At 41.3% G+C, this 22299-nt stretch overlaps 1 protein-coding gene and 1 long non-coding RNA gene across 4 annotated transcripts in view; both read left to right on the top strand.

Moving 5' to 3' along the window:
* The window catches only part of LOC118231668 (E3 ubiquitin-protein transferase MAEA), a 62837-nt gene that overhangs the window by 13007 nt on the left and 27531 nt on the right, over nt 1-22299 (top strand). For all 3 annotated transcript variants that reach the window (XM_035425719.1, XM_035425721.1, XM_035425720.1), the window contains exon 2: nt 7642-7824. In XM_035425719.1, the coding sequence (XP_035281610.1) occupies nt 7642-7824 (183 nt within the window). The remainder of the gene's footprint in view (nt 1-7641; nt 7825-22299) is intronic.
* LOC118231670 lies at nt 7831-8977 on the top strand. The gene is made up of 2 exons (XR_004766120.1): nt 7831-8341; nt 8895-8977. It is a non-coding gene; the product is annotated as an uncharacterized LOC118231670 (long non-coding RNA).

Raw genomic sequence — 22299 nt, forward strand, 5'->3', positions numbered from 1 at the left:
GAAGCTGGTGGAACCCTATTGTATTTGTTAGGATTATTAGGGGTCCAAGCAGCGAAGCTGGTGGAACCCTATTGTATCTGTTAGGATTATTATTATTATTATTATTATTATTATTATTCTTATTTTTCTCTGCTAAAAGTGTCTGAGGCTCAGCAACCATAAGTCCTAGAGCATCCAAATTTGGCTCGTGGGTTCCTATGGCCCCCCACTACTCAGGCACTAAAAATCACCTATGTCGGCCATGGCGCTATAACAAAGGGGTATGCGTAAAAGGCCATAACTCCCACACCATAAGTTAGCTCAACACAAAACGTCATCGACCTATGCATCTTAACGTGCTCTACAACTTTGCCATTGGCACCACCTATGTCCGCCATATTGTTTGCCCGCCATTTTGACTTTTTCGTTGGGGCGTGGAAGCTTTCTCCGCTAAAATGTCTGAGGCTCAGCAACCATAAGTTGTACACCAACCAAATTTGGTGGGTGGGTTCCTATGGCCCCCCACTACTCAGGCACTACAAATTATCTATGTCGGCCAGATGGTGGTGCTATAACAAAAGGGTCATGTTTAAAAGGTCATAACTCCCTCACTGTAAGTCAGATCAACACAACACTTCATCGACATATGCATCTGAATGTGCTGTACAACTTTGCCATTGGGAGCACCTATGTCCGCCATATTGTTTGCCCGCCATTTGGACTTTTTTATTAGTTGGGGTGCGGAAGAGCTGGAGCTCCAAATCTAAGTGTTACGACATCTAGTAAACTTCTTTACGGCAAGCGACATCCATGGCGACGCAAGTAATCCGACACCGTAGGGTCTAGTTTTTATCAGTGAGGGGAGGGTCTGAACGTCGGGGAAGCAATGGAAAACAGTGCCAGCCAGAGTGCATGCTAGGCTATTAAAGGTTTGTTAGTAAAAGCTTTTTGAGAGGATGAATACTTTTCTTTGGCATGGATCCATTTGAAGACAGTATCGGGTGAGTTTGTTTAGTCTTTGAATCTGTCATTATGCTGAGAAATAGCTAAACCATTTTATTGGTAGGTTTTGAGTTTCTGTGCACACGGGCGAAAACACGCTGGTATAATAAAACAATGATGGCAATACATGTAGGCCTATAGTCCGCTTCGTTCCGTTGCTACAATAACATAACAAACTATCTTGTGTCTACAGATGCAGTTTCTCGCTGCAATTTATAATATTGATTATAAACAAAAGACGCAATTTATGCTGTAGTCTGCCAATGTCTAAATAAATAATATGGTACTCCGAGCGCAGGTAGCAGGGGTGGCGAGTTGATATTTCGTTTTTTGCTACTAAAGGTTTGTTAGTAAAAGCTTTTTGAGAGGATGAATCATTACTTTTCTTTGGCATGGATCCATTTGAAGAGGTGAGTTTGTTTAGTCTTTGAATCCGTCATTATGCTGAGAGAAATCGTATTCTCAATTTAATCTCTAAATTGACTGTAAGCTTAGGGTTGTAACTAGGTAGTTGTTTCGTAGGTGACTTTGTTAATGCACTCGTCTTAACTATTGCTTGTATTTTTGCATAGACTGCGTTGTTGCTGTTTTTGTTTGTGTTAATGTTAATCAGTTTAACCTACAAGTTCCAAGTTGAACTATGCGGTTGTTCCCTGCACTTGGAACGGTACTTCTCTCTAGGGTTTTCGACACAATTGTTCCTGATTATGATTATACACTTTGTTGTACGTCGCTCTGGATAAGAGCGTCTGCCAAATCCCTGTAATGTAATGTAATATTCCGTAGCAACAAGATAAACCCGACATTAGCCCTAAAATATGCTAATACGGCAGTGAAAAGGCTGCTCACTGAATAACGAAATAAACGAGACAACGTTTTAAAAAATGATACCATGTCATTCTACAGCTGATATCTGGGAGTAAATATTGAATAAATATGCAACCTTACCGTTGGTTTTATGCGTAGAGATGTTCTTTCTGAGACTGAGTGGTCATATTGTCTTGGACAATTCATTTGTGAAATATACGCGCATCTGTGATGCGTGGGTACCTTCAAAAATAGCTGTGCCTAATACCACACCTGTTGTTTATGGCGTTGTCTCCCTTTTTAGTACAGCCTGGCTTGATTGACAATTCATTTATTCAGTAGGTGAGAGTATAAGCTTTCTAACAATGTATAACATGTCTGATTTTGCTTTTGGAATAGCGTTTTATTGGTCAGCGTAACCAAAGATTTTCTTATCGCATTCACTTACGCATTCACTATGGGGTAGCAGTAAAAGACGCTGCACCTAACGAAACGTTGTCAAAGATGTTTCATAATTTCTTGAAAAATACTATTATTATTGAGGACTTCTGGGCATAGCTAAGCCATATGTTTGCTGATAGACCTATCTGACATCGTTTTCTGGAGCAAAACACAAGCAGATAGGACTGTATCATTGCTTTACTGTCTCTGTCTCGATCTACCGAACACATAAAATTTCATCATTGCTATGTAAGTATTACTGCTCAAATTATTTCGGTTCGTTCCGTTGCTATAAAAGACTAGTCTTTTAAGACTTATGCTGTAGTCTTCCAATGTCGAAATAAATAATACAGTACTCTGCAGGCAGCACACAGGTAACAGGGATGGCGAGTTGATATTTCGTTTTTTGTTTCGTTTTATTCAATGTCGTATTTTTTATTAGAAATATGTATTATTATTCTATCTGTCTCTGAGGCGCTCTGAAATGTGCATTCTCTGCTAAGCTGAGCCATGGATTGGAATAGGTTTGTGTCTGACGTAGTGTTGCACGGTACACCAAAACTTCAGCACTTTTTCGGTACTTAAAAAAAAAAAGAAAAAAGAAACGGTTCAGTATTAGAATATTCGGTAGTTTTGCGTTAAATGTAAAAGCCAGGGAAATGTGTCTCCCGCATTACTGATTGAGAGGATGAAAGGTGTAATTTGTCAGAATCTTCGCTAGATGGCAGTAGCAACTAAGGTAGCCAAGTCAGGTGACGTGCGCGTGTGCATTCATCCTCGTTGATACAGCGCAAGCTTCAGTAGCAATAGGTGTTCTAATCTGGAAATATTTTATTATAGGAAGATGCTGTATTGTTATTAAAATATGCTGTTTTTAGATCTATTTAAAAGTGAAAGACCTGTTCAAAGATTATTTACTTTACAATTGTTTAATTTTTGAAATATATTTAATATATTTTTCAATTAGTGTTGTAACACTGTAGGCCTATGCTTATTAATATGTTGAACAGGCTTCAAATTAAAGGTTGTTAATAAACCAGGTTGTTAATAAATCGTGAATTTGAAAATGAGGTCAACCCTTGTGGACATTTTGTTTCTGATCTATTAAAGTAATTTCAGTATCATTAGGTACCGAGTATCGAATCAGTATCGTTTAAGTTTCATGTAGCCTATTGTTTCAGTATTGAGTATCGTGATACTAAGCCTGGTATCGGTATCAAAGTCAAAATTTTGGTATCGTGACAACACTAGTCTGGCGCCTTTTTTAGTTGCAGCGCGGAAGCACTGCAGCTCTACATACACGCCGGGCCATCTAAGTGTTATGACATGCCATCTACGACATTGTAAAGGCCTTTACAGCAAGCGGCTAGGACACATCCATGGCGACGCAACAAAGTAATCTGACAGCGTCTCTCGGCACAAAATTGGCCGCAAGTCATCAATATTTTATACAATCATCATGATATTCAGTAGATATGTTGGGTGAAGGTACATGATCATGAGCACAAAACCATTTTAAAATCGCTCCATAGGGTGTGCAATAGTACCAATGCTTGGACCCCTCCCAATGCGGCTTGCAGCTTTAATAATAATAATAATAATAATAATAATAATAATAATTATTATTATTATTAGCCTACATAGTCTACTGCAAAGGGAGATTAAAAACAATGCTTCCTTTGCAACCCCCTCCCAGATTAGCGGAGGTGCATGGTAAACTTCAGAGACAGCGCACGATTTAAAGATTGTTGCAGGGAGAAGTATTGTCACATTTGTTTTAGAGGGGGACCGTGTGGTGTTTAAGCATACATTTAATTATTTATGTATATTTATAGGAAAGATAAATTATTTTGGCAACAACATTATGAAAAAGTAGACATTAACAAATGGCGATTATGACGGATGTGTCGATGACCGTAAATCGCATGATTATGAAATAACCGGCCCAGCCCTAGTAGGGAGTGCCGGTCTGAGGCAGCCATGGCAGAACTTTTTAGAGTTGGCTAAAGAATTCCTGAAAAAGAATGTTGCATTTTCAAAAGGTGAATTCTGACTACTTGTTACCCTTTATTAGGGGTTCAAACCCAAAGAGCTGTGAAACCCTATTGTTTTTGCTTTTGTGCTGGTTTATTATTCATTTTTTTCCGAAATGTTTGCACAAATTCCCGTGAGATGGTAAATGGTGGAGACATGAAATTCCGTGAGTCCGATTTACACGAAAGTTGCTACAGACATCCATCTATCCTCACTCTACAAATTTGCATCAAGAACCACTAAGTCTGTGTGACTAGATTTTCCGCCATTTAGAATTTTTGGAAAAACACATTTTTGACATCTCCTCCTAATCTGCAGGTCCGATTGTTACCAAGTTTTCTGTGGTTCATTACTGGACCAAGCTTATGAAAAGTTCTTAAAAGCTTGTTGATATCTTATTGCGTTTTGAAGATATTGACCAGTGAACTTCAAAAGGCGTGGCTCAGCACATAAATAGACCAAAGTCAACAATCGTTGGGCCAATCATCATAAAACTTTCAGGAAATGTCCACATACGTACCTGAATGTTTCATTCAAATCGACCACTAGGGGGCGCTACAAATGCAATAAATTGGGCGTGGCATAACACAAGTCAGACTATTGCATTACATTACAGGCATTTGGCGGACGCTCTTATCCAGAGCGACGTACAACAAAGTGTATAATTTATTATACATTATTTATATAATATATTTATTTAATTGGAAATTTATTTTTACACCTCATGCAGAATCTGGCTCACAATACCAGCCCAAAGCTAGGACACAACCAAAAGGTTGTCAGAGAAAATTCAGCTCTTATGTGGGGTCAAATGACACATTCCTGCATGTGTAATCTTCTGTCAACCTGGATCTCTTTGTCTTGAGTCGTAACTTACAGTTGCATCTTTTTAATGAGATTTGATTTTTAGCTGCGACCGCAGCTCTATAGCTTTGTCTGTCGGTCAGTCGGTTGGTCCACAAAAAGTGTCCCACCCCATAGCGGCCATGGTTTTTAGCCCCAGGAGGCTGAAATTATGCATGGACGTTGGTCATGACCGAAGGTTGAGCTGAGTAACTTTTAAGGCCGATTGACCAAGAGGGGGCGTGGCGATGGGCCTGACCTATCACAAAAAGGCGCATAACTCCCGAATTGATTCACAGATTTGCTCAAGATTTTGTGGAAAGGTTGGTCATGAGCCAAATAAGAGGTCACATGTTTTTGTGAGGGGGCGTGGCGATGGGCGTGGCCTATCACAAAAAGGCGCATAACTCCCAAATTGATTCACAGATTTGCTCAAGATTTTGTGGAAAGGTTGGTCATGAGCCAAAGAAGAGGTCACGTGTTTGTGTGAGGGGGCGTGGCCTATCACAAAAAGGCGCATAACTCCCGAATTGATTCACAGATTTGCACAAGATTTTGTGGAAAGGTTGGGCATGAGCCAAAGAAGAGGTCACGTGTTTGTGTGAGGGGGCGTGGTCTATCACAAAAAGGCGCATAACTCCTGAATTGATTCACAGATTTGCTCAAGATTTTGTGGAAAGGTTAGTCATGAGCCAAAGAAGAGGTCACGTGTTTGTGTGACGGTGTGTGAGGGGGCGTGGTGATGAGCGTGGCCTATCACAAAAAGGTGCATAACCCCCGAATTGATTCACAGATTTGCTCAAGAATTTGTGGAAAGGTTGGTCATTAGCCAAAGAAGAGGTCACGTTTGTGTGAGGGTGTGTGAGGGGGCGTGACAATGAGCGTGGCCTATCACAAAAAGGCACATAACTCCCGAATTGATTCACAGATTTGCTCAAGATTTTGTGGAAAGGTTGGTCATGAGGCAAATAAGAGGTCACGTGTTTTTGTGAGGGGGTGCGGCGATGGGCGGGGCCTATCACAAAAAGGCGCATAACTCTCGAATTGATTCACAGATTTGCTCAAGATTTTGTGGAAAGGTTGGTCATGAGCCAAAGAAGAGGTCACGTTTTTGTGAGGGGACGTGGCGATGAGCGTGGCCTATCACAAAAAGGCGCATAACTCCCGAATGGATTCACAGATTTACACAAGATTTTGTGGAAAGGTTGGTCATGAGCCAAAGAAGAGGTCACGTGTTTTTGTGAGGGGGGTGTGGCGATGGGTGTGGCCTATGACATAAAGGCGCATAACTCCCTAATGGAGTCCCCACCATACAACTACAAATATATTTACCTGCACTAGTGCTAGGCTGTGCATTAGGATGTGCAGTAGTGGTGGGCATCTCCTCAGGGACTTTGTTTGCCACATCTTTTAGAAATCTGATGTTTCTGCCACACACACAACAAAAGCCAGGAGAAGCTGTCACGGCGGATCCACAGAATGGACAGTACATCTGTGGAAAAAAAAAGTAAAAAAGAGGAGAGTTTGCAAGGTCGGCGAAGTTACTTCAGAGAGAGTGGATATTTTGTTTTCCTAACTATTTAAATAAGATTTTTTAAAAGTGTTCTACATTTCAGTAACTTATATGGGTTTTTAACCAGTGTTTTATGTGTTCTGCTCTCCTTTTCACCTCTCTTCACTTCCAGTTGTCCTCTCTCCACCTTCCTCTTATGCAATGTCCCCTCGCTGATCAATTAAGTATCCTATCATATGTGGAGATGATGTAGAGGAGAGAAAACTAAATGCAATCAAAACACTCGGGCCTTCTGGAAAGTAGTTAGCTACCACTACAGATAACGTTAGCTAGAGTTAAATGCAAGATCTGGCACACAATGTTGTCGCTAGCAAGCTCTTGTAGAAGTCAAAGTCTGTAGCACTTCAATGCTAGCTACGTAAATCTGTTGCTCTTTTATAATATTGTAAAAGACTAAAGCCAAATGTAAAATAGAATACGTACCTTTTTATGGTGCCTCTTTAATATTTTTTTAAATCTCTTTTTTCTCTTCTGGAGAACTTCCGTTATGTTGACTGGATATGCAGTGTTTTTCTGTTGCATATGTTTCCGGAGTTTGTGTGTTTTTGATTTTGCATCGTTTCTGTATTTGCAGCGTGTTTGCTGTTAATGTATTTGTTTTGGCTTTCTGCAGCATGTTTTTCCATTTGTGGCACGTTTCCGTTGTTCTGTATGTGTTTTTGAATTGGCATCATTTCTGAAGCTGAAGCACGTTTCTCCTAATGGAAAGGTTTTGGGCCGTTGTAGCGCGTTTGCCCTTGTCAGCCACCGTAATATCATACCTTTAACTGACTGCATTCAACAGCATTTTCTGAGCATAAGATCAGCTAGTAGCCATTATAGTATACAGCTGCACAAAAATATATATTTAATGTGGAATGTAATAACCACTTACATATTTCTATCACTTAGCCTCATCCACTGAAATATTTAGTGATTTTGTATGCTCTTTTGATTTCCTTATCTCTGTTGCATACCTTCAGGTGCCCTACGAGACACTGAACAAGCGGTTCAGGGCAGCACAGAAGAACATCGATCGTGAGACCAGTCACGTGACCATGGTGGTGGCGGAGCTGGAGAAGACACTGAGCAGCTTCCCAGTGGTGGACTCGGTGGTGTCCCTGCTGGACGGGGTGGTGGAGAAGCTGAGTGCCCTCAAGAGGAAGGTGAGCCCCCACCCAACCATAGACCCAAAACACTACTTTGTAAGGGCCATCTAATCTCCTTTTAAAGAACCTTCTGCTAAGCCTGAATGGATTAAGTGCCTTAAGTCTTGTCTCCTTAGTTTGCATGTCATACCATGAACCAGTTTTGTTGCCCTTCTTTGTACTTTTCAAGAACTGTAATGTTGGGCTGCAACAACGAATCAATGAAATCGATAAAATTCTATTATAAAAAATAGTTGGCAACAAATTTCATTATCGATTTGTTGGGCCGATGTTGCACGCTGTGCCGCGAAGCTGGTTACGTCACTTCAAGAAAGAAAAAACATTTGAAACATGGCAGAGGCAGAGAAAACTGTTTGACCAAAATCATCTGTATATATGGGAGCACATTAAATTTGAGTAAAAAGTGTGCAAACTGTACAACCGATCTTGCATGGCACGGGAGCACCACGGTAATCAGAGAACACCTGAAACAAAAACATGTTGGAGCCATGGATGAAGGGGACTCAACAGCAGGGTAAGTTACTACAAAATTTTAATTAATTAAACGAGTTTAGACCCATGGCATGCGTTGCGTTTTGAAGTGAGGAATCGTTCGTCTCACAGCAGGTAGTTCTTCTCGTTTATCTAATAGCCGGTGTTTGCTCGCGATCCAGCTTGAATGGTCTGTTAAGTCAAATTTACTTCAATATTGCATGAAAAGTGTATTTAACTAGCTGGCTAACGTCAGTGGTAGAGCAGAGGCGCTATAGTTAACGTTAGTCTAGAAAGCTAATTAACGCTACCCGGTAGAGATAATCACGTATTACAATTATGGCAATTTAATTATTAAGCTATTTCTAAGTGTTAATTTGCTGAAATTAGGTTGGAGTGAGACACTGTATTGTATGTAAGGAATGAGCTAGGACAAATTGCATTATTTGGAGCATATCTGTTACATAAAAAAATTGACTTGGCCTTTGGGTGAATGGCCTTTACATAATCAATTGTTAACTAAAACAACAAGGCATGTATTGAGGTTTATGTAAAATGTGCTACTATGCATACTCATACTGTATTTCTCATTTCAGAAATAAACAACTCTCCATGAGTGGCTACTTGATGGAGAATAAAGTGCCATGCACACCACAGCAAGCGGCTGTTTTGACAGATACACTTTATAAAAAAAACGAGCATATATCTTTTGCACATGTTGTATAGAATACATTTAGGTCTGTTATTTGTGTTAATATTGTCCATTTGGAATAACATTGTCCATTTTGTTTTTTGAATAAAATGATTGAAATAAAATTTGTTTTTGTGTTTTCATCCGATTCATCGATTAATAAGAAATAATCAACAGATTAATCGATTATCAAAATAGTTGTTAGTTGCAGCCCTACTGTAATGCCTCTGCTGTTAACCAACCAGTGCTGTGTTTTTGGCTGGACCGCAACAGCGGGGCCAGCCCTACAAACGCGAATGTCTGTGACTGAGTGACTGAGTGATGAAGTTACACCATTGGTCAGCCGGATCACGTGTGTCATGACAACCAAATAAACAACAGCGCCAATACAGCATTTTCTCCTCAGGGCAGGCAGAGTGACAAACAGGGCCAGTGCCGGCGCTAGTGTCCTTTGGGCCTGTATGCAAAGCGGGTGAAATGGGCCCTCCACAAAGAACAATATTGGGAAATTACTGAAAAGAGTTAACCATGACTGTAATGTAAAGTATATGATCCCTTTAAATAGAGCTACAGTATCTCCGCTTTGACGTTAGCCTATGTACCAGAATGCTTTTGAAAACAGTCACGCAATAATCAGGTTACTTTCAGTGGTGTAGTGGGGATTTTTTTAGTGGAGGAACGCTATTTTATTTACGTCATCACACATTGCGTTATAATAATAATAATAGATTATATAGCACATTATAATACAATGTCTTCTGATGTTATGTGGGCATTAAGCATCTCTTATTTTCAGATAAAAACACTGATGGATCAACAAACAATTACAAATACCACAGACACACACACACACCCCCAACCAAATACACTGTTAATCACCAGATACAAAAGTGAGAAGGCAAACAAACTAGCTACTGTATTAAAAAAACGAACATTCATTATGCTACTGTGTGCAGCATTGCTTCATAACCACACAAATAATGGCAATTAATAACTATAGCATTAGCAGACTGCAGAGTAGACAGACAGGATCCGCGAACTAACTCACAACAAACGCATATAGCTGCCTACCACAAAAATACAGCAGATGGCGCTGCCTTTATAAAATCAAAATAAAACATAGACTCAGCATCACAGCTGAGCACAGCCGACTTTGGCTGCAGTAAACTGTGCGATGACCTCTTGATAGTCCGTTTGTCGAGCCAGTTTGCTTTCAGGTACAGCCAAGGCAGAAAGTCTCTCCTGAGACATAGTTGGTCAGAGATTTTTTTTGATCAGAGACAGTTTGCTGAACGATCGCTCAGCACTTGCCACTGCCACAGGCACTGTCAGTAGCATCCGCAGAGCGATTGATGTGTTGGGGAAAGTACTTTTCATGTCCTTCTCTAAGACATACTGTAACACTTTGGCAGGAGAAGTGACATCATTTGGAAGCAGGTGAGAGAGAAAAGTTAACTCCTCAGACAACTCATTGCTGTTTATGTCCCCCAGAAAACAGGCAAGGTTGTTGCTGGCTTGTTTCAGATTTGTGTCGTTTCCACATTTCTTTATCTTAAACAAAAAGCCGAATCGTTCATCAAGCTCCTGAAAAAAGGAAAAACGTTCCTCTGTCTCCATCAAGATAGTGTCCAGTAAACAGTTGAAAAAGTTAACCTCAAATTTTTGCTATCCATTCAATGGCTCTTCTGCAGACAATTCACCTGGAAGCCGTTTGCTGCGCCTTGTTCAGTGTTCCGAGAATGTGGGCTCCGTGTCCATCTTCTCAGCCAGTGCTTTCCCCTCTTGGATTAGTAACGAGACCAGTCTGTCTGTATTCACACAAGGTGTCTTTCACAGCAGCCACAACATCCATTGCATGTGTCATATTCAATTTTGGTTCTTGCAAAATCACACTGACGCGATTAACGGTGTTAAGCACTGTGTTCCAGACTGCCAAGCTTACAATGAAGTCAAACGTTTCTATTGTTTTCACACGGCCAGATATTTCAAAGAGCATTTCACTGTCACAGCTGAGCCTGTCGGCCACTTCAAGCATCGCATCTCTTAGCTCTGGAAGCTGTTCATAAACTGCTTTTGTGGCATCAGCACGAGCACTCCACCGAGTTTCTGAGAGCGATTTTAAAGTAAACTTTGTCAAGCGCTGTTTCCCAATGTTTTGTTGACTTCGAAAAGATTGTGTATAGCCTGTTCAATATACCAAAGAAAGCCTTGGCTTCAACAGAGGATTTGGCGGCACGCTGCAGAGCGAGGTCCCACCATGGACTCCCTTCATGTTAGCACCGTTATCGTAACACTGCCCTCTACAGTGTTCGATTTCTATGTTATGCTCAGTGTTACGTCCCCTGCCTCTGCTTGCCTGGGTAGTGCAGGTGGAGGTAGTTGCGTAATTACTTAATTGCCTGATTGCTTCCACCTGCCTGTGGCCCAATATAAAGCCCAGTAGTATGAGGCAGGAGAGAGTTTTATTTTGGGGTTTGTGATTTGTGTGGAGAGCTTTTGTTTTGTGAACTTTGTGTGTTTTTGTTTGTTATTTAGATGAATAAATGTCTGGGTTTGTTTTTAGATCAGTTTCTGTCGTGTTTTTGATCCATCCGGACTTTGTTTGTTGCGGCCAGTCGAGCCAGCCGTAACAAAATGGGGGCTCGTCCGGGATCTGCCATCACACTTCCCTGCGGCGGCGAGGAGGCTGCGCGCAGACACACAGTTCCCTGCGGCGTCGAGGACGACGCGCGCAGACACACACTTCCCTGCGGCGTCGAGGACGACGTGCGCAGACACACACTTCCCTGCGGCGTCGAGGACGACGCGCGCAGACACACACTTCCCTGCGGCGTCGAGGACGACGCGCGCAGACACACACTTCCCTGCGGCGTCGAGGACGACGCGCGCAGACACACACTTCCCTGCGGCGGCGAGGACGACGCGCGCAGACACACACTTCCCTGCGGCGGCGAGGAGGCTGCGCGCAGACACACAGGTCCCTGCGGCGTCGAGGACGACGCGCGCAGACACACAGGTCCCTGCGGCGTCGAGGACGACGCGCGCAGACACACAGGTCCCTGCGGCGTCGAGGACGACGCGCGCAGACACACAGGTCCCTGCGGCGTCGAGGACGACGCGCGCAGACACACAGGTCCCTGCGGCGTCGAGGACGAGGCGCGCAGACACACAGGTCCCTGCGGCGTCGAGGACGACGCGCGCAGACACACAGGTCCCTGCGGCGTCGAGGACGACGCGCGCAGACACACAGGTCCCTGCGGCGTCGAGGACGACGCGCGCAGACACACAGGTCCCTGCGGCGTCGAGGACGACGCGCGCAGACACACAGGTCCCTGCGGCGTCGAGGACGACGCGCGCAGACACACAGTACCCTGCGGCGGCGAGGAGGCTGCGCGCAGACACACACTTCCCTACAGTGGCAGATTTCTCTGGACAATTCGTGGACATTTGGTATTTATTTTTTGTGTTGTATAGTAATTTGAAGAAAAAAAAAAAAAAGACCTTTAGTTTTTGTCTTTTTTTTGTCTTAAGGGTGGGGGTGTTACGTCCCCTGCCTCTGCTTGCCTGGGTAGTGCAGGTGGAGGTAGTTGCGTAATTACTTAATTGCCTGATTGCTTCCACCTGCCTGTGGCCCAATATAAAGCCCAGTAGTATGAGGGAGGAGAGAGTTTTATTTTGGGGTTTGTGATTTGTGTGGAGAGCTTTTGTTTTGTGAACTTTGTGTGTTTTTGTTTGTTATTTAGATGAATAAATGTCTGGGTTTGTTTTTAGATCAGTTTCTGTCGTGTTTTTGATCCATCCGGACTTTGTTTGTTGCGGCCAGTCGAGCCAGCCGTAACACTCAGCAAGTCCATCGAGTAGCATATTGGTAAGTCCCTCTCCTGTAGTGTTTTCAACTGTAACAAACTCTAAAAAGCTTTCATTGACCTCTACTTTGTTTTCATTTGTTGAAACATATCTGATCATAAGAGACAGCTGCTCTTTGTGCGATATATCTGGAGTGCAGTCCATTAACACACTGTAATATGGAGCTGTTTGCACATTGTGTCTGATTTTCTTTAAAACAGCATCTGCTAATAACGTAATAAATTCATTCTGGCTATCTTTACTGAGATAGTGGACTTTACTGTTCTGAGCCCGTCTTAAATGGTCAGCCATGACTGGGTCATGTTTGTGTTAGTGTTAATCATTTTAACCTACAGGGTCCAAGTTGAACTATGCGGTTGTTCCCTGCATTTGGAACGGTACTTCTCTTTAGGGTTTTCGACACACTTGTTCCTGATTATGATTATACACTTTGTTGCACGTTGCTCTGGATAAGAGCGTCTGCCAAATGCCTGTAATGTAATGTAGGCTAATATTCCGTAGCAACAAGATAAACCCAACATTAGCCCTAAAATATGCCAATACAGCAGTGAAAACGCTGCTCACTGAATAACGAAATAAACGAGACAAATTTTTTTTAAATTATACCATGTCATTCTACAGTCAATATCTGGGACTAAACATTGAATAAATACACAATCTTACCATTGGTTTTACGCGTAGAGATGTCCCTTTTGCGACTGAGTGGTCATATATTGTCTTGGACAATCTGTTTGTGAAATATACGCGCATTTGTGACGTCTGGGTCGGCTACCTTCAAAAATAGCTGTGCGTAATGCCACACCTGTTGCTTACGGCGTTGTCGCCCTTTTTAGTACAAATTGGCTTGATTGACAATTCATTTATTCAGTAGGTGAGAGTAAAAGCTTTCTAACGATGTATACTTTTGATTTTGATTTTGCTTTTGGAATAGCGTTTTATAGGTCAGCATAACCGAAAATTTGCTTATCTGCCAATGTCTAAATAAATAATACGGTAGGCTACTCTGCGCACAGCACGCGGGTCGCGAGTTGATATTTCGTCTTTTGTTTCGTTTTTCTCAATGTCGTATTTATCATTTGAAATGTGTATTTATGTGTTATTATTCTATCTGTCTCTGAGGCGCTCTGAAATGTGCATTCCCTGCTAAGCTGAGCAATTGATTGGAATATGTGTCTTACGTAGTGTTGCACGGTATACTGAAACTTCAGCACTTTTTCGGTACTTAAAAAAAAAAAAAAAAGAAACGGTTAGGTATTTGAATTTTCCAACGTTCGGTAGTTTTGTGTCAAATGTAAAAGCCAGGGAAATGTGTCTCCCGCATTACTGATTGTGAGGATGAAAAGTGTAATTTGTCAGAATCTTCGCTAGATGGCAGTAGCAACTAAGGTTGCCAAGTGAGGTGATGTGCGCTTGTGCATTCACTTCGTTGATACAGCGCAAGCTTCGAGTCAGTTGACTTCAGTAGCAATAGGTGTTCTAATTTGGAAATATTTTATTGTAGGAAGATGCTGTGTTGTTATTAAAATATGCTCTTTTTAGATCTATTTAAAGGTGAAAGACCTGTATAATGATTATTTAGTTTAAAACTTTTTAATTTTTGTTTAGTGTTGTAACACTATAGGCCTATGCTTATTAACCCTCTGGGGTCAGGAGCTTCGCCGGCGGAGCTCGGCAAGATTAAATGAACTTTTGTTTCTATTTGGATGATTAACTTCACGAATTGTTATCATACAGACGCAACAAAAACATTGACAGAAACCTTAGAATCGCGACTCTCCATGCGCCCATTGACAAATAATATGAATTGTTTTAAAAGTTCTAAATTTGATTAATTAAACCATGTATGCTTCGTTAATCCTTACTCATTACAATGTGAATTTCGCTCAGCAGGAAGTCCGCCCAAATCGCATTCACGTTAACGACATTATAACTACTCTCCATAGAAGGAGGGGGCATAGTAGGGTAGGGGCGATGCGAGATCCATGGGAGAAATGCCAAGCCTGCGAAAGCAGGATAGAATGTCAAAGTGTAGCCTAATTCACTTCTTTTGAGGTAAACATTTCGGTTTAATTTTGGAAAATGGTCCGTCTGGAAGCCGACATTGATGAAGAGCGGTGTCATTTCGAACAGCGAACTGATCCAGCTGAGGATCAACTTCATGAGTAAGTATATTTCTTATGATCATATTGGTAAATATGTGTACTGTATTGCAACGTATCTCTGTGTTTGTAGGAATATCCAGCAATATGCGCGTTTATAAATTCCCACACTACGAACGATTCAAACTATTGCATCTCAGAATTATAGGCTAGGCTCTCTGCGTCTGGTTGTGTGTTAGAAGTAGCAGGTAGACTGTATTTTTTTTGATCATATTGGTAATAAATAGCCCATGCCTGGCGTGTAGTGGCGTGACTAGGATTCTAAAACTGATGTCCTCGCACAATCGATATTAGCATACTGTAAGTAAATTCGGGAAATAGCAATATAATAACCACTTAGCTAAACAGACCTAGCCTACTTCAGATTGAGGCATTGTTATTGATGAGTTGTGTGTAGTTGAGCTGGAATATCAATGTTTATTTAGTTTAGCTAATGTTGTTTTGTTGATAGTTTGCATTATTTGTAAATGTGTGCTGTATTACATTCTCTGTGTGTTTGTAGGAATATTCACTAATATGCGCGCTTGTAAATTCCCACACTACGAACGATTCTAACCATTGCTTCTCAAAATTATAGGCTACCTCTCTGCGTCTGGTTGTGTTTGTTTGGTTCTTTGTTTGTATATGATGTAACCATGTCACATTTCCTAAGTTTTGTTTTCGTTAGTTAGTGGTTTGCCCCTTTTTTGTAAATTTAATTTTCACCTGTTGAAGGAACTGTGCTATATAAATAAAGTTTGATTTAATGTCACATTTCCTAACAATTTTGTTTTTATCATATTTACAGAGATGCTGATCAGGAAACACGGCCTAGTTCACCACTAGCTAAGAGGCCACGCAAGCGTTGCAAGAGTACACCAGTCTCATCTCATCTTCCATGCGTATAGTTTGCTTCAATAAATGTTCTAAAATCAAAAGATGTCTTTGTTTCTGTCTTCTATAGCCGCGTTTCCACCGCAGGAACTAGGGTCTAAATTTAGTTCCTGGGGCTTTATTTTACCCCCCAAAAGGTTCCTGCTCGGGGGGTAGTACTTTCCGAAAGTACAGGAACCTTTTGGGTGGAGCTTGCAGCGCTGAACATTTCTCATTTTTTGGTGTTTTTTGTTTTCAGGCGCCATGTTTAAAAATATGCAGGCGCAAACCGATTTATTTTCATAATAACTTCAAATCAAACTTGTATGTTATGCGGCGCAGTAGCCTACTTTTGGTTATAGCCTGCCAACGTCTTGGAATTATAACGTGTGCTCTTCTGCTCTTTTCTTGCTTTAGTATTCGTTTTATAAAATGCTAAGCATTCGTGCTGGGACAGCATATTACGTACAAAAACATTCAAACGGATTAATTCGGTTGCTGAATATTTTCTTCCGGATTTTCTTTGTTAGCCTGTTGTAATTGACTCAAAACGTTTGATACAGTTATGTGAGGTATGCGGTAGTTCTGCGTAATTAAAATTGGTGATACAGTACAAGCAAACTGGAAATCACCTTCCGCACTTTTTGTCAGGGTAAAATAACAGGTTAATTCTAGTAATCATCCCTTTAGCTTTTTCAGACTGCCGTAATTTTACTCAATTTTACTGCCATTTTTCAATTCCACGAAAAGACCAGGAAGACTATGGACTAATTTATGGTGCATGGTTCGCATCTGGAGGGCACACTTCGCTGCTCGGCTAGCAGTAACTTCGAAGGAAAGCAAACGGTGGCTGTACCACTACTAATTTAAATTTTCACGCAAGTCCGAGTTTTCGTTCTATTCTTGTCAATTTGCGATTAGCCTATATGGAATTGACGACGAGAAAGTAATCAAACAGCAAATTGTTTACAACGTGTGCATGTTTTCTGCTGTTGTTGCCAGTTATACATATAAATGTGAATGCATTCTGTCGCTTCGGATGTCAAGACATGAAAGCGAATGTTTGCATAAAAACATAATGAATGTGTTTGAGAGGATATATGAAAATCAATAAATACAAAAGTAACCATATATAGTCATTGTTGGTAACCCGTTGTATATAAGTGGAATAAACCCCTCCGGGCTGTCCCGGTTATTAGAAAATAATGTAGGCTACTTCGGTGGTAGTATGGGGTTACAGAAGAAATCATATGACAGATGGACCGACGACAACGTCGCTTTTTCATACGTCAGTGGGCTAATTTGCCTAATCTTTGCGGTACTTTAGACCCCGGTGGAAACGCAGACAACCATTAGCCGCGTTTCCACCAAAATTACCCGGAACTTTCAGTCCCAGGAACTACTTTACCAGGAACTAAAAGGTTCCTTCAGCCAATGGTTGTCTGCGTTTCCACCGGGGTCTAAAGTACCGCGAAAATTAGGCAAATTAGCCCACTGACGTTGTCGTCGGTCCATCTGTCATATGATTTCTTCTGTAACCCCATACTACCAACGACGTAGTCTACATTATTTTCTAATAACCGGGACAGCCCGGAGGGGTTTATTCCACTTATATACAACGGGTTACCAACAATGACTATATATGGTTACTTTTGTATTTAGCCTATTGATTTTCATATATCCTCTCAAACACATTCATTAACAGCAGAAAACATGCACACGTTGTAAACAATTTGCTGTTTTATTACTTTCTCGTGGTCAATTCCATATAGGCTAATCGCAAAATGACAATAATAGAACGAAAACTCGGACTTGCGTGAAAATGTAAATTAGTAGTGGTACAGCCACCGTTTGCTTTCCTTCGAAGTTACTGCTAGCCGAGCAGCGAAGTGTGCCCTCCAGATGCGAACCATGCACCATAAATTAGTCCATAGTCTTCCTGGTCTTTTCGTGGAATTGAAAAATGGCAGTAAAATTACGGCAGTCTGAAAAAGCTAAAGGGAAGATTACTAGAATTAACCTGTTATTTTACCCGGATAAAAAGTGCGGAAGGTGATTTCCAGTTTGCTTGTACTGTATCACCAATGTTAATTATGCAGAACTACCGCATACCTCACATAACTGTATCAAACGTTTTGAATCAATTACAACGGGCTAACAAAGAAAATCCGGAAGAAAATATTCAGCAACCGAATTAATCCGTTTGAATGTTTTGGTAGCCTACGTAATATGCTGTCCCAGAACGAATGCTTAGCATTTTATAAAACGAATACTAAAGCAAGAAAAGAACAGAAGAGCACACGTTATAATTCCAAGACGTTGACAGGCTATAACCAAAAGTAGGCTACTGCGCCGCATAATATACAAGTTTGATTTGAAGTTATTATGAAAATAAATTGGTTTGCCGCTGAATATTTTCAAACATGGCGGGTAATGGCGGAAAATAAATACAACACAAATGCTACGAGTACTCGACCAATCAGAAATGTTCAGCGCTGCAAGCTCCACCCAAAAGGTTCCTGTACTTTCGGAAAGTACTACCCCCCGAGCAGGAACGTTTTGGGGGGTAAAACAAAGCCCCCAGAACTAAATTTAGACCCTAGTTCCTGCGGTGGAAACGCACTGAGTTCCTCAAAAGGTTCCTAGTTCCGGGGTATAGTTCCTGCGGTGGAAACGCGGCTATTGGCTGAAGGAACCTTTTAGTTCCTGGTAAAGTAGTTCCTGGGACTGAAAGTTCCGGGTAATTTTGGTGGAAACGCGGCTTAAATGGCTCACTGAGCCTTTGTCTTAGTGATTGGGAGGCATGCGGCCAGGTGTGATTAGCCTACTTAGCTGGCAGGTCCTCCTACCCAATGCATATTCATTACAGAAAGGCCATTTGCCCGTCCATTCTCACCTAGTGTTGAAAAATAGTAGTCACAACACTAACCTTTAGCAATTTGTTTTATATTTCTCATTGGATTTGCTAAAATATTTTGTCTTTTGATACCCAAGACCTTGATGAACACATTTCAGTGACCAAAAATTACAATTTTTTAGTGTGTTTTATTACAACATTCCTGTGTATGTTCAAAACTACTGTTTACAGTTTGTGTGTTTTTAGAGCAATTTGCAATCCACATATGATTATGACCTACTTACTGCTGCCATATTATTGTAGCTGAGTTTGTGCTGAAAACAGAGATATGAAACACTTTGGAATCACTGCAAATAAAGTTGATGAAATTTACACAAATGTCAGAGCATGGCACAATCACCAGTGTTCCTCATTTTACCCTCAGACCCCAGAGGGTTAATATGTTGAACAGGCTTCAACTTAAAGGTTGTTAATAAACCAGGTTTTTAATAAACCGTGAATTCAAAAATGAGGTCAACCCTTGTGGACATTACGTTTCTGATATATTAAGGTAATTTCAGTATCGTTATGTACCGAGTATTGAATCAGTATCGTTTCAGTATTGAGTATCGTGATACTAAACGTGGTGTTGGTATCAAAGTCAACATTTTGGTATCATGACAACACTAGTCTGACGCCTTTTTTAGTTGCGGCATGGACGCGCTGCAGCTTTACACACATGCCGGGCCATCTAAGTGTTACGACATCGTAAAGGCCTTTACGGGAAGCGGCCAGGACACATCCATGGTGACGCAACTAAGTCATCCGACAGCGTCTCTTAGCACACAATTGGCCATAAGTCATCAATATTTTACTATGTCAGACACATATTCCTATCCATTTCTCTTCATGGTATTCAGTAGATATGTTGGGTGAAGGTATATGATCATGAGGACAAAGCCATTTTAAAATCGCTCCAGGGGGCGCGATAGTGCCAATGCTTGGACCCCTCCCAACGCCGCTTGCGGCTTTAATTGTCATTATTTTCTGCATAAAAAGCAAAAAGCTAGATTCTGGGATGCCAAATATAAAGTACAATCTAACAGTCTGCAAAGCACAGCATTCCAGCGTGCTCTCTCCTTCTCAATCTCGTTTTGAACACGATTATCAATAGTGCAAGTGTTCTCCACTTAATGAAATTTTCCAAGTGAGCTCATGAACCCTCGTGTTCCGACAATCTCCATGATAACATTTGCCAGTTTTTGAAACCTTTAACAAAAACACCACCACTAGTTTGTCCAAAAAGCTTGCAACAGAAGCAAAGTACAGCATTACTAGATGTAGAGTACCCTAGCCATGGTCTCAGTACATGCTGAGTGCCTATCTTGCGTTTATAATTTGCAGACGTAAAGCGGCGCCAATCAGTTTGAGGGAATTCAAAATCAGTGTCTTTGAGCTCCTTCTGTTTCTGACACACAATGTCATCTCGTAAAACGTGACATTTCATCAGGCCACAGTGCTGGATCAATAAAATCAATAGCAATAACGTTAACGTTAAATGTGAATCGCTAGTAGGCCTACTGGTCTCCTGTGCTAGTGGCTCTGCTGATTCTTCTGGCCCTGCACCGGTACACAGAGTTGCCGTGCGTGTTTGTACTGGGATAACGTTAGCCTCTGTTTGAGTTGCATCTGACGCCAGTGACGTGGATGGTGTCGCCTCCAGTTGAGGTGCATTTGCCGTGGATGGTTCAGGCTCCAGGGAAGCCTCAGCTTGGGGTAACGTTACGTCTGCCGATAGCGATGCTGTCTCCCGAATTGGAATGTCCGGAACGTTAGCATTACTAGCATCGTCTCCAATAGAAGCCGTGGGCGGCAAATTCGCCGCTGGTGCTGCGCCTGTGAACCACGGTGAATAAACCTTTTTGGCATTTCTAGCCTCTTTTTATTGTCATTTCGCTTGTGAAAGCCCGATTTTGACTTCTGCATTTTTGAGAAATAACTGTCAAGAAACGTGTAAGCTATGTTAGCTAACGTTACTGTAATCTATGTTTAGTGATGCGTGCAGCCGCGATCAAAAACCTTCAAATAATGACGAGATAATAATGAAAGCTGCTATTGGACAGAGACCCCCTGTGGTTACTGGGCACGCCCTCATTATCAGCATATTGTTCTCTGATTAGACAAAATGTGTAGTTACTTTTCAGAGCTGAGATGTTGCGAGTATTTTGCGCAAAGGCTATTCTATGCATTTCCCCCACCATTTCAGCGGGCCCTGTCCGGCCCCTGGTCAAGCTCGGGGCCCCGTGCAGTTGCATACGTTGCATACCCACTAGCGCCGGCTCTGAACAGGGCAGAGGACAGGATTACGTTACCAGAGAACAAGAAAAAAGGTAGATTTAACTAGCTAATGTTAAGTTAGATAGATTTTTTTTTTTTAAACATTCACAATGTATTCTCAATTGATGTTCATGGCCAACTAATTATTAATATTAATAATATATCGTGAAATAATGTTCCAGCTAACGTTAGCTAGGTCACATAAACAGATGTGCAACTATATATGACATAGGTGAAATATCAGTAACAACATGTACCTAGTTATGTAGGAAAAAATGTCCTTGTTATCCTCCAGTGGTTATTTTTTCAGTACTTTTGCGATTTATTTCAGTGCCGGCAAATAAGTCAGATGTGGCCCAAATTTGCTAGAATACTGTATAAGTGTCCTGTCGTGCATATTTGAGGTTAATATTAGAAAGGGTGGTTGCTATCGGCACACCCAGGAATCCGTACATATTCACAGTTGTAACCCAAGTCGCAGGATGCAAAATAGCCGTTCGGAAAGCAGTTTTAAATTATGAAGCAACGTCTGCACCATTGGGTTTAATGGGTTGCGATGAGATAATTCATAGCGTGTTGCTTGTTTTAAAGTTGATATATTAAATAAGGCTGTATTAATATAACTAAATGTATATGTATGCAGTTGGTTTTTTACATTTAGACAGTTTATTATGTGTATTTTTACAGGACTTACATTTTAATAGGTAACGATGTCCAGTTCTCTCTTGAAGGGGAAAAATGCCTTCTACTTCAAAAATATGTAACATTAGTGGTGGCTACTACAATATTTTAATGTTCTTACTGGTTGCATGATGAAATATTTGTGATGTGAGAGAATTATCTAACGTTGCTCATTCTCAAATGTAACCTTATTAGACAAGTACACAGGCAGGAGTAGTGGAGGCGAGTGGAGCAGGAGAGCAGAGTGAAGCAGGAGAGAGAGCAGAAAGAGATGAGTGGAGAGGAGAGTGGAGGAGGACAGGAGAGTGGAGAGAAAACGAAGATTAAGCACATACTATCAGGCTGGGACCCTAAATGGGTGGACAAGACAAGGTTCCACCCATGGCTCTCAGCCAGGCTGCAAACTTTGTCACTGAGGCTAATATACAGTGCCTTCTGTAAGTAGTGGTTCAAAGAACCATTATGTATGAATAAATAGATGTCAATAAATATGTTCTACAGTTTGTTTTGCAGTCAAGTGTCATTTTATTTCATATTTTTAAATGACCTTTTGATATTCACTGCGATGCCGGCGGAAC

The sequence above is a fragment of the Anguilla anguilla genome, chromosome 7, assembly GCF_013347855.1.
Source record: "Anguilla anguilla isolate fAngAng1 chromosome 7, fAngAng1.pri, whole genome shotgun sequence".
NCBI lineage: Eukaryota > Metazoa > Chordata > Actinopteri > Anguilliformes > Anguillidae > Anguilla > Anguilla anguilla.